The sequence below is a fragment of the Oncorhynchus clarkii genome, chromosome 19, assembly GCF_045791955.1.
Source record: "Oncorhynchus clarkii lewisi isolate Uvic-CL-2024 chromosome 19, UVic_Ocla_1.0, whole genome shotgun sequence".
NCBI classification, from domain to species: domain Eukaryota; kingdom Metazoa; phylum Chordata; class Actinopteri; order Salmoniformes; family Salmonidae; genus Oncorhynchus; species Oncorhynchus clarkii.
In genome coordinates this window covers 35,896,826-35,911,146 of record NC_092165.1, presented here as the reverse complement: position 1 = coordinate 35,911,146, position 14,321 = coordinate 35,896,826, and the positions used below count along the sequence as shown (strand labels likewise).

The 14,321-nt window shown below is 40.4% G+C and overlaps 1 protein-coding gene across 1 annotated transcript; it reads left to right on the top strand.

Annotated features, from left to right (window-relative positions):
• The first annotated feature begins 5,421 nt into the window (after nt 1-5,421).
• Nucleotides 5,422-14,321, top strand: LOC139374231 (family with sequence similarity 98 member B). Its single transcript, XM_071115256.1, has 8 exons — nt 5,422-5,639; nt 5,949-6,097; nt 11,301-11,429; nt 11,595-11,761; nt 11,935-12,015; nt 12,136-12,252; nt 13,071-13,238; nt 13,388-14,321. Exons 1-8 carry the CDS (start codon nt 5,602-5,604, stop codon nt 13,643-13,645), a joined length of 1,107 nt encoding a protein of 368 aa, XP_070971357.1. The 5' UTR covers nt 5,422-5,601; the 3' UTR covers nt 13,646-14,321.

Genomic DNA, 14,321 nt, shown 5'->3' with positions numbered 1-14,321 from the left:
ACAGAGCTATCTGAATGTGCACATGATGGAAGTTACAGGTAGCCTAAATATTATTATTATTATTATTATTATTTTAAATGCACTGACTATTATGTCACTAAAATATCTGGGATTAAAACTAGACAAAAACTGTCCAGAGTATTAGTGGACTGATAATTAACTAAGGATGAAATTACTTAAATGTGACTAAGACTAAATTATATTTTAAAACTAGGACGAAAACTAAATCTAAAATAATGGGCAAAATTAAAAATGGTAGTGTTGTTTGAACAGGTACAAAGCCAAGGTTGGTGATTTACCGCCACCTGCAGTTCTGGAATGTTTACTCACCAGTATAATTAATCTGCTAATCCTTCTTGATAACCCGGATGGAATCATGTGATTCTTCCTTAGGGAGAGAAATGTACACCATTGTAACCCGGAGAGGGTCATGCTTTCTCAATTTCAGGCATGGGGAGAGTAGTAATTTTTTATTTAAATTTAGTCCAGGGGAGGGTCAGGTCATTTGTAATCGATTAAGTGTCATGTTCATCAGGGTTTAAGAATGAGTTGCTTATTATAGTATTTCATCTTTTCCCGATGATACCCCTCGTCCCTGATTCTCTGCTGGGCTCAAAGTATAATGTGCCTAGTGTGGTCTCAATCAAATGATCCTGTAGGCTATAGACCTAGGCTATATGAAGAGCATGCTCAGAGAAGCACGGGGCAAAGTTATATTTCTAAGAAAATGTACTTCCAGAGTTTTTGCGCTGGTGGGATGGTGTATTTAAACCAGGCAAAACTACATTACACACCGCAATGGATATGAGTTCCCAATCATGAGCCCCGGCCTGCCCTGTTCTTGCTGATGTAAATATACCCTTTTGTACTGCCTAACCAATGACTGTGCTGTATACGGTGGCACTTCACGAGGCAAGTCGATTTGTTCAAAAATGCTACATCTGTGTGCGTGGACTGGGCCTACTGATGTCTTGTTCAGTTTAAGAAGGAGAGCATGAAGATGGTATTTTATTCCAGATACCCATTAGTTCTTCCTGGGGTCCTAAGCTTCCTACTGCTATACAATATGTTTCGTTGCCCATAATGAAGCTATTTGTCAGAATTATTGACCTCACAATAAGCCATACTCAAGTAATCTACATAATTTGCATTACTATGACACAGCAACCATGGAGATGGGCAGCGCATGGGTGCTGAAAGTAGGCTAATTCCAGAAGGCCAAATTAATTTAAACAGACGTCATTTTAATTTGACTTTAGGCTACTAACAACAAGAGTGATTTGTGTTGGAGCCTATTTCTTCGTATTCAAGAAATAAGTGATAGGCCTATCTGTTTGACAGACAGAACTATAGTCTACTGTCAGCTTTTATTTCAGCCTTTAATTTCCTTGCACTTAACCTGTGGAATGATCTACTTTAAAATTGGAGGAATTGGTGCCTCTAGGACATTTTAGATGGTTGTTAGGGAAACTTTTTACTGAGTAATGTGTCTGTTTTTCATGATTGTGCTTTGCTTTTCGAGTATTGTCGTGTATAATAATGTGTATTTTATTGTGTAGTTTAATGTGTTTATTGTATTTCAATTTATCAAACGGGTGGGTCTAATCCTGGACACCGATTCGTTAAAACGGCATTCCAGTCGATGTCTATTCCACAATTTACCACCGGCGAACACTATGACATTGAAATGCCTATTGACTCTGTTCCATCTCACAGCGCAATCCACTGTCTCTTCAACCCAGCCAGACAATTTATAAACTTGATTTCCACTGTAAAAAAGCATCTAGACATCTCCCATTTATTTTAGACTAGGAATGAGTTTTCAATAGTGGAGATTTGTATAAACCTTGCTGTCTGTCTCTGACATCTGCAAAATTGATTCATTATTGAAATTCGATCTCCAGCTGATCCATAGTAATGAATGTGTAAAGGTTGGAAGTCTGGATGAGACAGACAGCCAGGCAGCTTTTCTCGGCCAGTCAAAATCATGAATCAGCATGATTTTTCTGAATAATTACAAATAAATGTCAATAGATAACAGGTCAAACGAAACGAAGTGCAGCTAGTTTGGAGTCTTACCAGCTCCAGTGTGACGTGATTGTGTTAGCTGTGTTGTTGGCTAGCTCCTCTGGACAACAGTGTTCTGACAAAAGAGCACATTTTCTATGCCAAGTGAATTTGTGCATCATTAGCTCAATGCTATGGATGTAACCAAATAAATGTCACTAGAAAACAGCTTAAACAAATACAAACGCAAATACTTTGTTGTTATTATGGCTGCACTGTTTGACGTGACTGTAAATTAGCCGTAGTTGGCTAGCCAGTGAGCAAGGAATAAGCACAGTGCCAGATGGGTCGCGTCAATAGATACAGAACAAAAATACTTAACGACTGGATCGAGTCTCTGGCAACCGAATAATAATAGAACGACCGACCAGCTGGCTTGGGAAGCAACCCTAGATTTGTGCCAGGACTATATATTGTGGAAGAATGAAATACGAATACATTAATCAAAATAACGTTTTTAATTAAAATATGTAAAACAGTATTTGAATAAGTTGATAACCTATTGTATAAAAGTGATAATGGCCTCAAAGCCGGTGTTTTGAGGATATATTGGCACGGTTTGCCGACCCTCGACTTCATCTTGGGCCTAACAACACTCGTGCTAATATATCCTCCCAAACTAAAGTGTAATGTGGTGCTATACAGGGCTCATCTGGAGAAAAAAAAGACAGCAATAACCCACTGTCAAAATAAAGGTTAAATAAAAATATAAAAATAAACGAGTACCATTGTGTGATGTGATAATCTGCTATTTGTTATAATAATAACAACAATAATAATAAGTGATGAGTTGGACTAATTAGACATAGGCAACACCTTAAAGGTTATTTTGAGTGACGTGAGCGCCCTTCGAATTGTGGTGCTGAAAGGACAGCAGCGGTCACGTGTCGTTCTGGGTTCCAATCCGTAAGGTGGTCGGTGGAGTTTTATGAACATCATGGCAAAAACGAGTGGATTTGGAGCCTAGATCTCGTTGGTGTGATGGTAAGGTCAATGCAGAAGATCAGATAGTCTACATGTACAATAGAGGTGGTACGTTTCTGTAAGCTAAGCACTCGGAGAGTAGGGAAAATTTAAGTGCGTCGCACAAGACTGTTTTGAGGACAGCCGTTTTCGCCACCCTTTGGTAGAGTTTTCTGTTTGTGGCTATTCTTGTTATGTCGGATTTGGCCCACTCAAAGTAGTCACGCCACCGAGCGACGCGCCTCTGCACACACGCCAACAGTTAGTTCATCATTCATGCCACCGCCATAGAGAGAGAATAAAGGGAAGAAACCACCATTTAGGCTACCTACCTCTAGGCTGCTATAGACTACATATTCATTTAGAATGTAATTGTATCGTTTTCATGGAATGTTACTGGTAATTAGCCCTAAATAGCATGTATTTAGAATTTATCTGAATTAATTTTACAGAAATAATTTGACCATTCACCAAGATCTCGGCTATTCTCATATTGAAAAAAAAGTGCGGGAGCGTCGTAACAGGCTATTAAACAACATACTAAGTCTAAATAAGTCAGGACCAAGCCAGGTAACCTAAGAAGGAAAGTATTATTATTATTTCAAGGATATAGTCTGCCATTTAAGAAACCAATTGTGAAGCATTTGTGACACAGTACAGGCTGGCAGGAGCGCTTAGTATTTCAACAACTTATTAAGAACAGCACTTCAACAACATGCCTATGCATTTAGCATTTAGGCTGTATAACATTACATACTTAGAATGACATAATAATGAAATGAAAATTCCTTATTAGGCCATACGGTCATTCTACAGTGTCTTTGAATTCACTTTTAGAAACACGAGTGTGGCCATCCTGGTTTGAGTATCATGTGGTGAGCTATGCATACCTAGTTTGTTAATTTAGCCTAGTAGGTGCTCTTATATTCCCATGCCCTAATCACAGTCAACACAAATCTATTTTGTAACAACAATATAGTGGAATAAAATATAATAAATTAGAAAATTATAGTTTTTTCCCCCACAAGTGCATGTAGGCCTATCTGAGGATATCTGAGGATATGTGGCTGCTGTGTTAAACAATTAATGTCCTTTTCTTGAATTCATTGATGATTTTAACAATAGCCAATGGCAATCCATTTTCATTTCAGAGAGATCCGATTTTCTCCAGGTATCCCTCATTATAAATAATGCACAGTCCTTTAGACTACTAAGTATTTTTTAATCCTCCCACTTTGGGCTGGATGTATCAATGTATAGTTCATACATGCATAATCTATGATCAAAATTACTGTGTTACATTTAATTAGCCAAGAAATCCCAAGTTGGAAAGCGACTGTTTTTCTGAAAGCTAACATTTTACCCCAGTTGGGCCAGCCCCCAATTCGAGTTCTAGTCAATGAGCTTCAGCCCCTCGTCATTTGAGTGACAGCTAGCAAGAAGCACACACAGCAGAGCGAGACAGAGAGCAATGACGTGGTGCACATATCTGCACATATGTGATGTAGTATGCAATTTTCAGGCACAACTTTTGGCTCGTCAGACTATTTTCAGAACTACTGGCTAAAAAGTATACAAAAGTATCAGAGAATCCCTTTAACCCATAGGAAGTTCAACCCAGATTGTGTTGTGTTGTGAACTACATTAGCATGAGCAACAATAGTGGAATCGGCAGTTCGCCTTCCAAATAAAAGCCCCCCTCCCCCTAGCTGATCAATGTCTGCAGCTGGCTATGATCGAAGTGTAAGGAAAGAGGCAGGGAGCGTGAGCTCGTATGTGGAGGCCGGCGAACCCTCAACTTTCTGGCCTGTATCCCTGTGTAGCATCAACTGTGCCACAAAAGCATGCTGAAGAATTCCACATTTATAAACACAGGGTTGCTACAGTTATTGCTATTTTTGGTCATAAACATTATTTTGAGTTAATTATATGAGGGGGGAGAGTGTTCAATTTATGTTACAGTACAAGGGGGAGGGTCATTTTAAAGTACAAGGAGAGTTGGACCAGTAGGCTAATATCCCACAAGTAAGCCTCCAATGCAATTCTGAAGCCAAATACATCCACAGTGCGATTTAAACAGATTTTCTTTGGTCAGATTAACTAATAATTGTATTTTCTTTAATTTATATAACAACATTCCAGTCTTGTTGAGCCTTATCTTGTCCAACTGTGGCATGTTTCCATCAGTTTGCGTCAGTTTCAATGGGGGACTTTTATTTTAACGGCAAATCAGCGATTCCCCTATTGTTGCTCATGCTCACGCTAATGTTATTCATAACACACTGGTCCCACTTGATTACTTCAAAACCCTTCCCATGCTAAAGCAGGCTTTTGGGCAGTAGAGTCCTCTATCTATCTCTATGAAGGGAACACACTGAGCGGAACAAAAGTAACCAACATGAATGTTCCACTACGGATTTAATTTCCGTTACTTCTGACTCTCGGGATGGTTTTAGCTAGCCGATGAATTAAGCTAAAAATGTATGTTTGTGTCTCACAATGTCAATACACTCACGTTTATATCGGTTACATGTATAACTTTGAAGGAATCTGCTGATATTGTCTGCCACAATGGAACGTGATATTTTAGATGTTCTGGAACAAATCGGGTAAGCAAACCACACTCCGCCATCTGATGGCATCATGGATTACGCTTCTCAATCAGTTATTAACCGCTAGCTAGCAAATGTACATGGCTGTTGTCAATATAGTGTATTCGTCCTAGACAGTGGTATTCAAAGTATATGCTCATTAGTTCGCAAATGCATCCATGCAAAATCCAAGTCCTATCATGATTCGATGCTAGCTTGCTTTCCCATCCATGCATGTTCGGTATGCTAATACTAGCGCATTACGACGTAAATTACGTATGTATGCCGCCCTGGGTTCTCGAGCTAAATTTGTCTTTTGGTGCGCAGGTATGACGGACCTCTGCAGGATGAGGAGACGCTTGTCAAAGCATGTGAAGGTGGACTGTCATCACCTGAGTATATCAACCTTTGCATGTGGTTTAAATCCCGTCTGACACCGTTATGTGACCTGGAAGAGAGCAGTACATCAGGTTATGGTGAGCCAAAATACCATCAGACATCATCACCTCTCACTGTTTTGTTAAATCACATACTACCCAGTTAATGTAACCAATGGGCCAGGCTTCCGGTCTAGAAGCATGGTTTCGACTGCACATACGGACGGTCTTGCTCAGTACTGCAGTTTAACTGAAGTTCGACCCAGAAAGACAATTTCCATAGACGACCACATAGAGAAGTCAGGTTTGAAAATTCCAAATTAAACACTTTAGTCATTACCTTTGCACTAAACATCCATTTTTTATTTTATTTTTTATTCCCCTGTCATTCACAGCCAAAGATATAAATTTTTTATATTCATCCAATGTCTCCCATGTTTTTGGATGACATGAGCACTTCAGTGCTGCTCCCTGTGCGCACTGAGCGCTAGTGTGCTTGTGAAGTTGAGCCGTGCTAACCGGATGCAACCCGGATATAGACGGTCCATGAATCGGTTTATGCGATCATGAGTAGATTAGGTTGAAAACAATCATTGCCATGTTAAAGGAACCCCCCCCCCCCCGAGGAAGTTGGCACCACTATTTAGATGTAGTTTCTTGTCCAAGAGAGGAAATGCACGTTTAGGTTCCACCTCCAAAGAATGACGAAGACTACTTCACAAATAGGGTGTGGAATTGATCAACACCAACAAATAGGGCACTGTCAGTGTAGCTAGCATGCTAACCTTATATAGCTAACCTTATCTAGCTAGCTAATGTAGTCAATGAACCGCATTCTTACATAGGAATTCCTTTTGTCCAGATGGGATAGGGCAGTGGACAAGAGGAATACCTATGTAAGAATGCTGTTCATTGCCTACAGCCCAATATTCAACACCATAGTACCCTCCAAACTCCTCATTAAGCTTGAGACCCTGGGTCTTGACGGGGGTAAAACATAACACTCATGTAGTAACCAAAAAAGTGTTTAAATAATTTAACTTAGAGATTCCTTGATGGCAGCTTTGCACACTCCAAGATTTGAAAGACACGCACATTATCTGGCAACTCCTTTTTTCTATATTTACAATTTAGGTCTGCTTATGCTGGTGTACGGAGTCTTTTGGGAAACCCAACTACTAAACCATCTAATGATGGGATTTCTAACTAAATTATCTGGGCTCCCAAAAGGACTGATCTCTATAATATATAAACAACTTTTGGAAATCTCATATTCTGACCAAAAGTATGGTCCACAGATCTAAGTGAATCTGAACAACTCTTTAACTGGACCAGAAAAATCAGAAAATATGACCATGGCATCTCGTAATCCGAACCATCAACTCACAGCTCCCAACTGTTCACTGCATCTACTATGTTACTTAACAATGACAGTTTATTGAATCTCTCACGATTACTGCTGGCAGGCAGCACTGCAGCAAAACATATATATGGGGGGTTAGACGGAGACATGTTGGGCTTGGGGAAATGTGATGGGGAGTTTATATACCAATTTTATTATTACAAAATCCTGTGTGGTCAAAATTATAATTTCTCTATGTACAATAACAGTCAAAAGTTTGTACACAGCAACTATTTCAAGGGTTTTTCTTTATTTAGACTATTTTCTACTTTGTAGAATAATATTGTAGACTTCAAAACTATGAAATAACACATGGAATCATGTAGTAACCAAAAAAGTGTTAAACAAATCTAAATATGTTTTATATTTGAGCCACACTTTGCCTTCTCTGAAAATACCTGAAAATAGCTGTGCAGCGACGATAACCAAGCTATCCTTTCTTGTTGGCTTACAGCTGAAGCTATCATCAATTCACTACCCTGGTACTTTGTGCAAACCATAATGCAAAATACACTGATTTCAAAGCTGATTGCCACCAAAACTTTATTAATTCACTTAATCTGTCTCTATTTTTGTTTCATCAGACCAGAAGACATTTCTCCAAAAAGTACGATCTTTGTGCAGTTGCAAACCGTAGTCTGGCTTTTTTTTATGGCGGTTTTGGAGCAGTGGCTTCTTCCTTGCTGAGCGGCCTTTCAAGTTATGTCGATATAGGACTCGTTTTACTGTGGAAATAGAAACATTTGTATCTGTTTCCTACAGCATCTTCACAAGGTCCTTTGCTGTTCTGGGATTGATTTGCACTTTTCGCACCAAAGTACGTTCATCTCAAGGAGACAGAACGCGTCTTCTTCCTGAGCGGTATGACGGCTGCGTGGTTTCATGTTGTTTATACTTGCATACTATTGCTTGTACAGATGAGCGTGGTACCTTCAGGCATTTGGAAATTGCTCCCAAGGATGAACCAGACTTGTGGAGGTCTACAGTTTTTTTTCTGAGGTCTTGGCTGATTTTTTTTGATATTCCCATGATGTCAAGCAAAGAGGCACTGAGTTTGAAGGTAGGCCTTGAAATACATCCACAGGAACAACCTCCAATTGATTCAAATTATGTCAATTAGCCTAACAGAAGCTTCTAAAGCCATGACATAATTTTCTGGAATTTTCCAAGCTGTATGTAAACTTCTGACCCACTGGAATTGTGATACAGTGAAATAATCTGTCTTTAAACAATTGTTGGTAAAATTACTTGTCATGCACAAAGTAGATGTCCTAACCGACTTGCCAAAACTATAGTTTGTTAAAAAGACAAAAGACAGTTTTAATGACTCCAACTTAAGTGTATGTAAAATTCCGACTTCAACTGTAAATGCTGTTGATCCGTTCAATAAAATAATTCCCAAATGGACGCAATGCATGCACACACTCCTATTAAATATGCAATCATAAATATGCAATCATAATAGGCCTAGGTTACAACTTGATTTACCCAGTTTATCAATAGAGATCTACCATTCAAATAAATTATTACGATGTTATGTAGTTCATTTGGTAAAAACTAGGAATATACAATACATCGGAATCTGACCAATTCTAGCTAGCTACAGTGCCTTGCGAAAGTATTCGGCCCCCTTGAACTTTGCGACCTTTTGCCACATTTCAGGCTTCAAACATAAAGATATAAAACTGTATTTTTTTGTGAAGAATCAACAACAAGTGGGACACAATCATGAAGTGGAACGACATTTATTGGCTATTTCAAACTTTTTTAACAAATCAAAAACTGAAAAATTGGGCGTGCAAAATTATTCAGCCCCCTTAAGTTAATACTTTGTAGCGCCACCTTTTGCTGCGATTACAGCTGTAAGTCGCTTGGGGTATGTCTCTATCAGTTTTGCACATCGAGAGACTGAAATGTTTTCCCATTCCTCCTTGCAAAACAGCTCGAGCTCAGTGAGGTTGGATGGAGAGCATTTGTGAACAGCAGTTTTCAGTTCTTTCCACAGATTCTCGATTGGATTCAGGTCTGGACTTTGACTTGGCCATTCTAACACCTGGATATGTTTATTTTTGAACCATTCCATTGTAGATTTTGCTTTATGTTTTGGATCATTGTCTTGTTGGAAGACAAATCTCCGTCCCAGTCTCAGGTCTTTTGCAGACTCCATCAGGTTTTCTTCCAGAATGGTCCTGTATTTGGCTCCATCCATCTTCCCATCAATTTTAACCATCTTCCCTGTCACTGCTGAAGAAAAGCAGGCCCAAACCATGATGCTGCCACCACCATGTTTGACAGCGGGGATGGTGTGTTCAGCTGTGTTGCTTTTACGCCAAACATAACGTTTTGCATTGTTGCCAAAAAGTTCAATTTTGGTTTCATCTGACCAGAGCACCTTCTTCCACATGTTTGGTGTGTCTCCCAGGTGGCTTGTGGCAAACTTTAAACAACACTTTTTATGGATATCTTTAAGAAATGGCTTTCTTCTTGTCACTCTTCCATAAAGGCCAGATTTGTGCAATATACGACTGATTGTTGTCCTATGGACAGAGTCTCCCACCTCAGCTGTAGATCTCTGCAGTTCATCCAGAGTGATCATGGGCCTCTTGGCTGCATCTCTGATCAGTCTTCTTCTTGTATGAGCTGAAAGTCTAGAGGGACGGCCAGGTCTTGGTAGATTTGCAGTGGTCTGATACTCCTTCCATTTCAATATTATCGCTTGCAGTGCTCCTTGGGATGTTTAAAGCTTGGGAAATATTTTTGTATCCAAATCCGGCTTTAAACTTCTTCACAACAGTATCTCGGACCTGCCTGGTGTGTTCCTTGTTCTTCATGATCCTCTCTGCGCTTTTAACGGACCTCTGAGACTATCACAGTGCAGGTGCATTTATACGGAGACTTGATTACACACAGGTGGATTGTATTTATCATCATTAGTCATTTAGGTCAACATTGGATCATTCAGAGATCCTCACTGAACTTCTGGAGAGAGTTTGCTGCACTGAAAGTAAAGGGGCTGCATAATTTTGCACGCCCAATTTTTCAGTTTTTGATTTGTTAAAAAAGTTTGAAATATCCAATAAATGTCGTTCCACTTCATGATTGTGTCCCACTTGTTGTTGATTCTTCACAAAAAAATACAGTTTCATATCTTTATGTTTGAAGCCTGAAATGTGGCAAAAGGTCGCAAAGTTCAAGGGGGCCGAATACTTTCGCAAGGCACTGTAAGTCAGCCATTGGCTAGGACATCAGAAACATCCCCACTGTATTTGGGTTAGTGGCTCTATTTTCCCTCAGCATGCATTTTTTGTACCTTTCTGAATGTCTAAACAATCCATATGTTCTGAAATATGAACACCGACATACTGGACATTTTGAACTCTTATTATGGTGGTGATTTGACAAAATTACAATCATGGTCTTGAATCAGTCTTGGACCCCTCTCGGTCTTAAATCGCTCTCGGCTCCCCCCTCCGTTCTTGGCTCGGACTTGATTTGCTCTGGTCTTGGTCTGGAATCGGTCTGGATTTAGGTGGTCTCCAACACAACACTGCTTATTGGCTCATCTCAGCCGCAAATAGGAATAACGTTACAGCTGTTTCTGATTATTAAACAATGCCATGCTAGTGGGTGGTAACATTTAAATAAAACCCAGCCCTGAAACGAAATATAGGCAGAAAACAATTTGTAATATCATAGGAAAAGACACCACATTCACAGATTTGCACCAAGTGATCAGTTCAGATTTGTCACTTCAAGCTCAAATATATCATACTTTGACTACAACTCAGACTTATTGACTTGAATTGTTGCGCAACATCATGGGTAAGCTCTGGCCATCGTCTTTCAGCTCGAAAAAGTGGATTTCTACTAAATGCCCACAACATTTCACGTTGTGTTTAGGTGATACTGATGGCCTTCGGTTTGAGATGAGTGGTATGCTGAAGGAGTTGGAGTGCCCCTATCAAGGCCTTGTCTCCGGGATTCTACAGGGAGGGCTGCAGAATAAAAAAGACCATCTAAAGCTAGTATGTAAGTACTGACGTGACCATTTGTTCAGAAAACGGGTCTGAGTACCCTCATGTTATGATACCCTTTTGGTGTGTTGCTGATCTGCCATGGTTCTGACATATATTTTACAGTTTCCATTTTACATGAATGCGATTTTTACCTGTGGCTCATATCTTTATTCTGCAGTGTTTTTAAGCTCAGAGGTACAAGCTGCACAGATTGTGAAGAGCCGACTTGTTGAGGACAAACAACACAAAGACCGAAACGATCTCCAGGCAATCTGTGAAACACTGAAGCTCCCACAGCCAAGAGAGCAGGAAGTAGTAGAGCTGTTCTCCGGGATAGAACAAAAGGTGTGTCTAAGTTAGTCTTGCACACCCGATACTTCCTCCCTAGGCTCAGGTCTGGTATAAAAATGGTCTTCATTAACCCAATAGAAAGTCTGTGAGAAAGTGCCGAATGCATAGCCTTTGATTTTATCGTTATCTTTGTATTCAACAAATGCATTGTTTATCTGTATTTCCAGATAAACGCAGTGCTTCAAGAGCTTCCAAAGGATCACATTGGAAAGCCTGTGCTGAAGAACAATCTCGACAGTGAACAGTGGGTAAGCAGACTGCATTCAGACTTTAACCCATTTATGTGCAGGCAAAAGTCAGAATTCCTGCTAAGGCATGAGGAGATGTCAAGTGTGTCCATTGACTCTGGGCCTTGTCTGTATCCACAGGAAAGGCTGGAGCAGATCAACACGGTCCTGTCCTCACAGTATGAGTGTCGGCGGAGGCTGCTGATCAAACGTCTGGACGTCACTGTGCAGTCTTTCGGCTGGTCAGACAGAGCCAAGGCAGGTGGAGTCTTTGGGTGCATCTCAATAGTCTAAAGCAGGCATGGTCAACTTTGATGGGGGTGGGGGCCACAAAAAATCTGAAGTCATAACCACACATGAATATGTGGACAACTACAAATACCTAGGTGTCTGGTTAGACTGTAAACTCTCCTTCCAGACTCACATCAAACATCTCCAATCTGAAGTTAAATCTAGAATTGGCTTCCTATTTCGCAACTCATGCTGCCAAACATACCCTCGTAAAACTGACCATCCTATCGATCCTCGACTTCGGCGATGTCATTTACAAAATAGCCTCCAATAGTCCTCATGAGAACCAGTTTCATCATAGCGCTTGATGGTTTTTGCGATTGCACTTGAAGAAACTTTCAAAAGCCTTCCAGGTGAAGCTGGTTGAGAGATTGCTAAGAGTGTGCAAAGCTGTCATCAAGGCAAGAATGGCTACTTTGAAGATTCTAAAATCTATTTTGATTTGTTTAACACTTTTGGTTACTACATGATTCCATATGTGTTATTTCATAGTTTTGATGTCTACACTATTATTGTACAATGTAGACAATATTAAAATAAAGAAAAACCCTTGAATGAGTAGGTGTGTCCAATTCCCCCGCCCCTCAAAAGTTTGATCTTCAGGCCAACAAAATGGGCGCCTTCTGCACATCCCTGGTCTAAAGTGACGCCCTTTCCTCATCAGGACACAGTGCTACTGGTGATACTGTCCTTAATTGGCAGGCTACACCCTTTCTGCTCTCTATGACAAATCTCATTGTGCATGTCCTATGCTCAACAAACTACCCATCTGTCTTTTTTGTTAGGAGAGAGTTGACTGTATGGCCAGGGCCTACCAGCCTAAGAGACACTCCCTGGCCCAGATGTCGTCTGTGGGCATGGCTCACCTGCTGGCAGCCAGGGAGGACATATGCAACGTGGTGAAGACCAGCAGTGGCTCAAGCAGAGAGAATACTGCCTGTGCCGTCAATAAGGTACTGTGGAATGAGACCCGAAGTTCATTGTGTGCACAAATGTCTGAGTGTTGTCTTTAGGACAAAGCATTGTAACTGACCAAATGAGGGTCCATGGTCCCCAGCCATTGTCCTGTCATTGACCTACCATTTGTATTTCACTTCTATAGATCCTGATGGGGAGAGTGCCAGATCGCGGTGGTCGGCCCTCTGAGATAGATGCCCCCCTCCCTGAGATGCCAGCCTGGCAGAAGAGACAAGACGGAGGTTTTGGCGGTCGTGGTGGTGGTGGTGGTCGAGGAGGGGGTGGTAGTTGGGGAGGGGGTGGTAGTTGGGGAGGGGGTAAGAGTGGCTGGCGAGGAGGGGGTGGAGTAGGAGGGGGCGCTGGTTGGGGTCACGGAGGAAAGAGGGGACGTTATCAATACTAACAATGATTTATTTTTGACTGAAAAGCCAAACAGTGTTAACTGAAACCTACTCATGTGTACCTGCTTCGCTAAGGGCAACACTAAGGCATTGTTTATTTGGAGTGATGTGGACTTGACTGAGATTTACAGAATGCTACTGTAGGAACACTCCAAAATATTTGTCACCCATTTTTGTGTTCATTTTCAATGCTGTTATGAACTGTGCTGCTGAGGATCGTTGTAGAAGCAACGAGTCAAACTCACTGACCATTTTTTTTATAGATTTATTTTATTATTTTGGTAACACTTTACTTGACACCCAGTGTTAACACGTTATGACACGGTCATAACCTGTTATAATACTGTGATGATGCATATATTTACACCGGTTGTGACATTGCGCTATTTTATTGCTGGTTATGACACCTACATAAGTGTTAAAACCCACATTTATTCAAATTAGATTTTCCCTGCCAAGAAATGTCCTCTTTGTTTTTGTTTAGTCATGTATTTTTTTATAAATATTTTAACTTGTAGGAAATAGTCTTTATGACAGTCATGAAGATATAGGACCATCCTGTTTTATTTGACTTGGACTAAGAAAATACACTTTATGACACTGTCAAGAAGCATTATGACCATATTATCATACAAGCCAGATAGGCCTATCACGTACATGCCCTTATATCAGTTAAAA

Bases quoted from the DNA above. Each gene is read 5' to 3' on its own strand.
- LOC139374231 (XM_071115256.1), top strand. From the start codon at position 5,602: ATGGAACGTGATATTTTAGATGTTCTGGAACAAATCGG. The intron at 11,762-11,934 runs GTGTGTCTAAGT...CTGTATTTCCAG, and splicing joins TCTCCGGGATAGAACAAAAG to ATAAACGCAGTGCTTCAAGA. The intron at 12,016-12,135 runs GTAAGCAGACTG...CTGTATCCACAG, and splicing joins ATCTCGACAGTGAACAGTGG to GAAAGGCTGGAGCAGATCAA.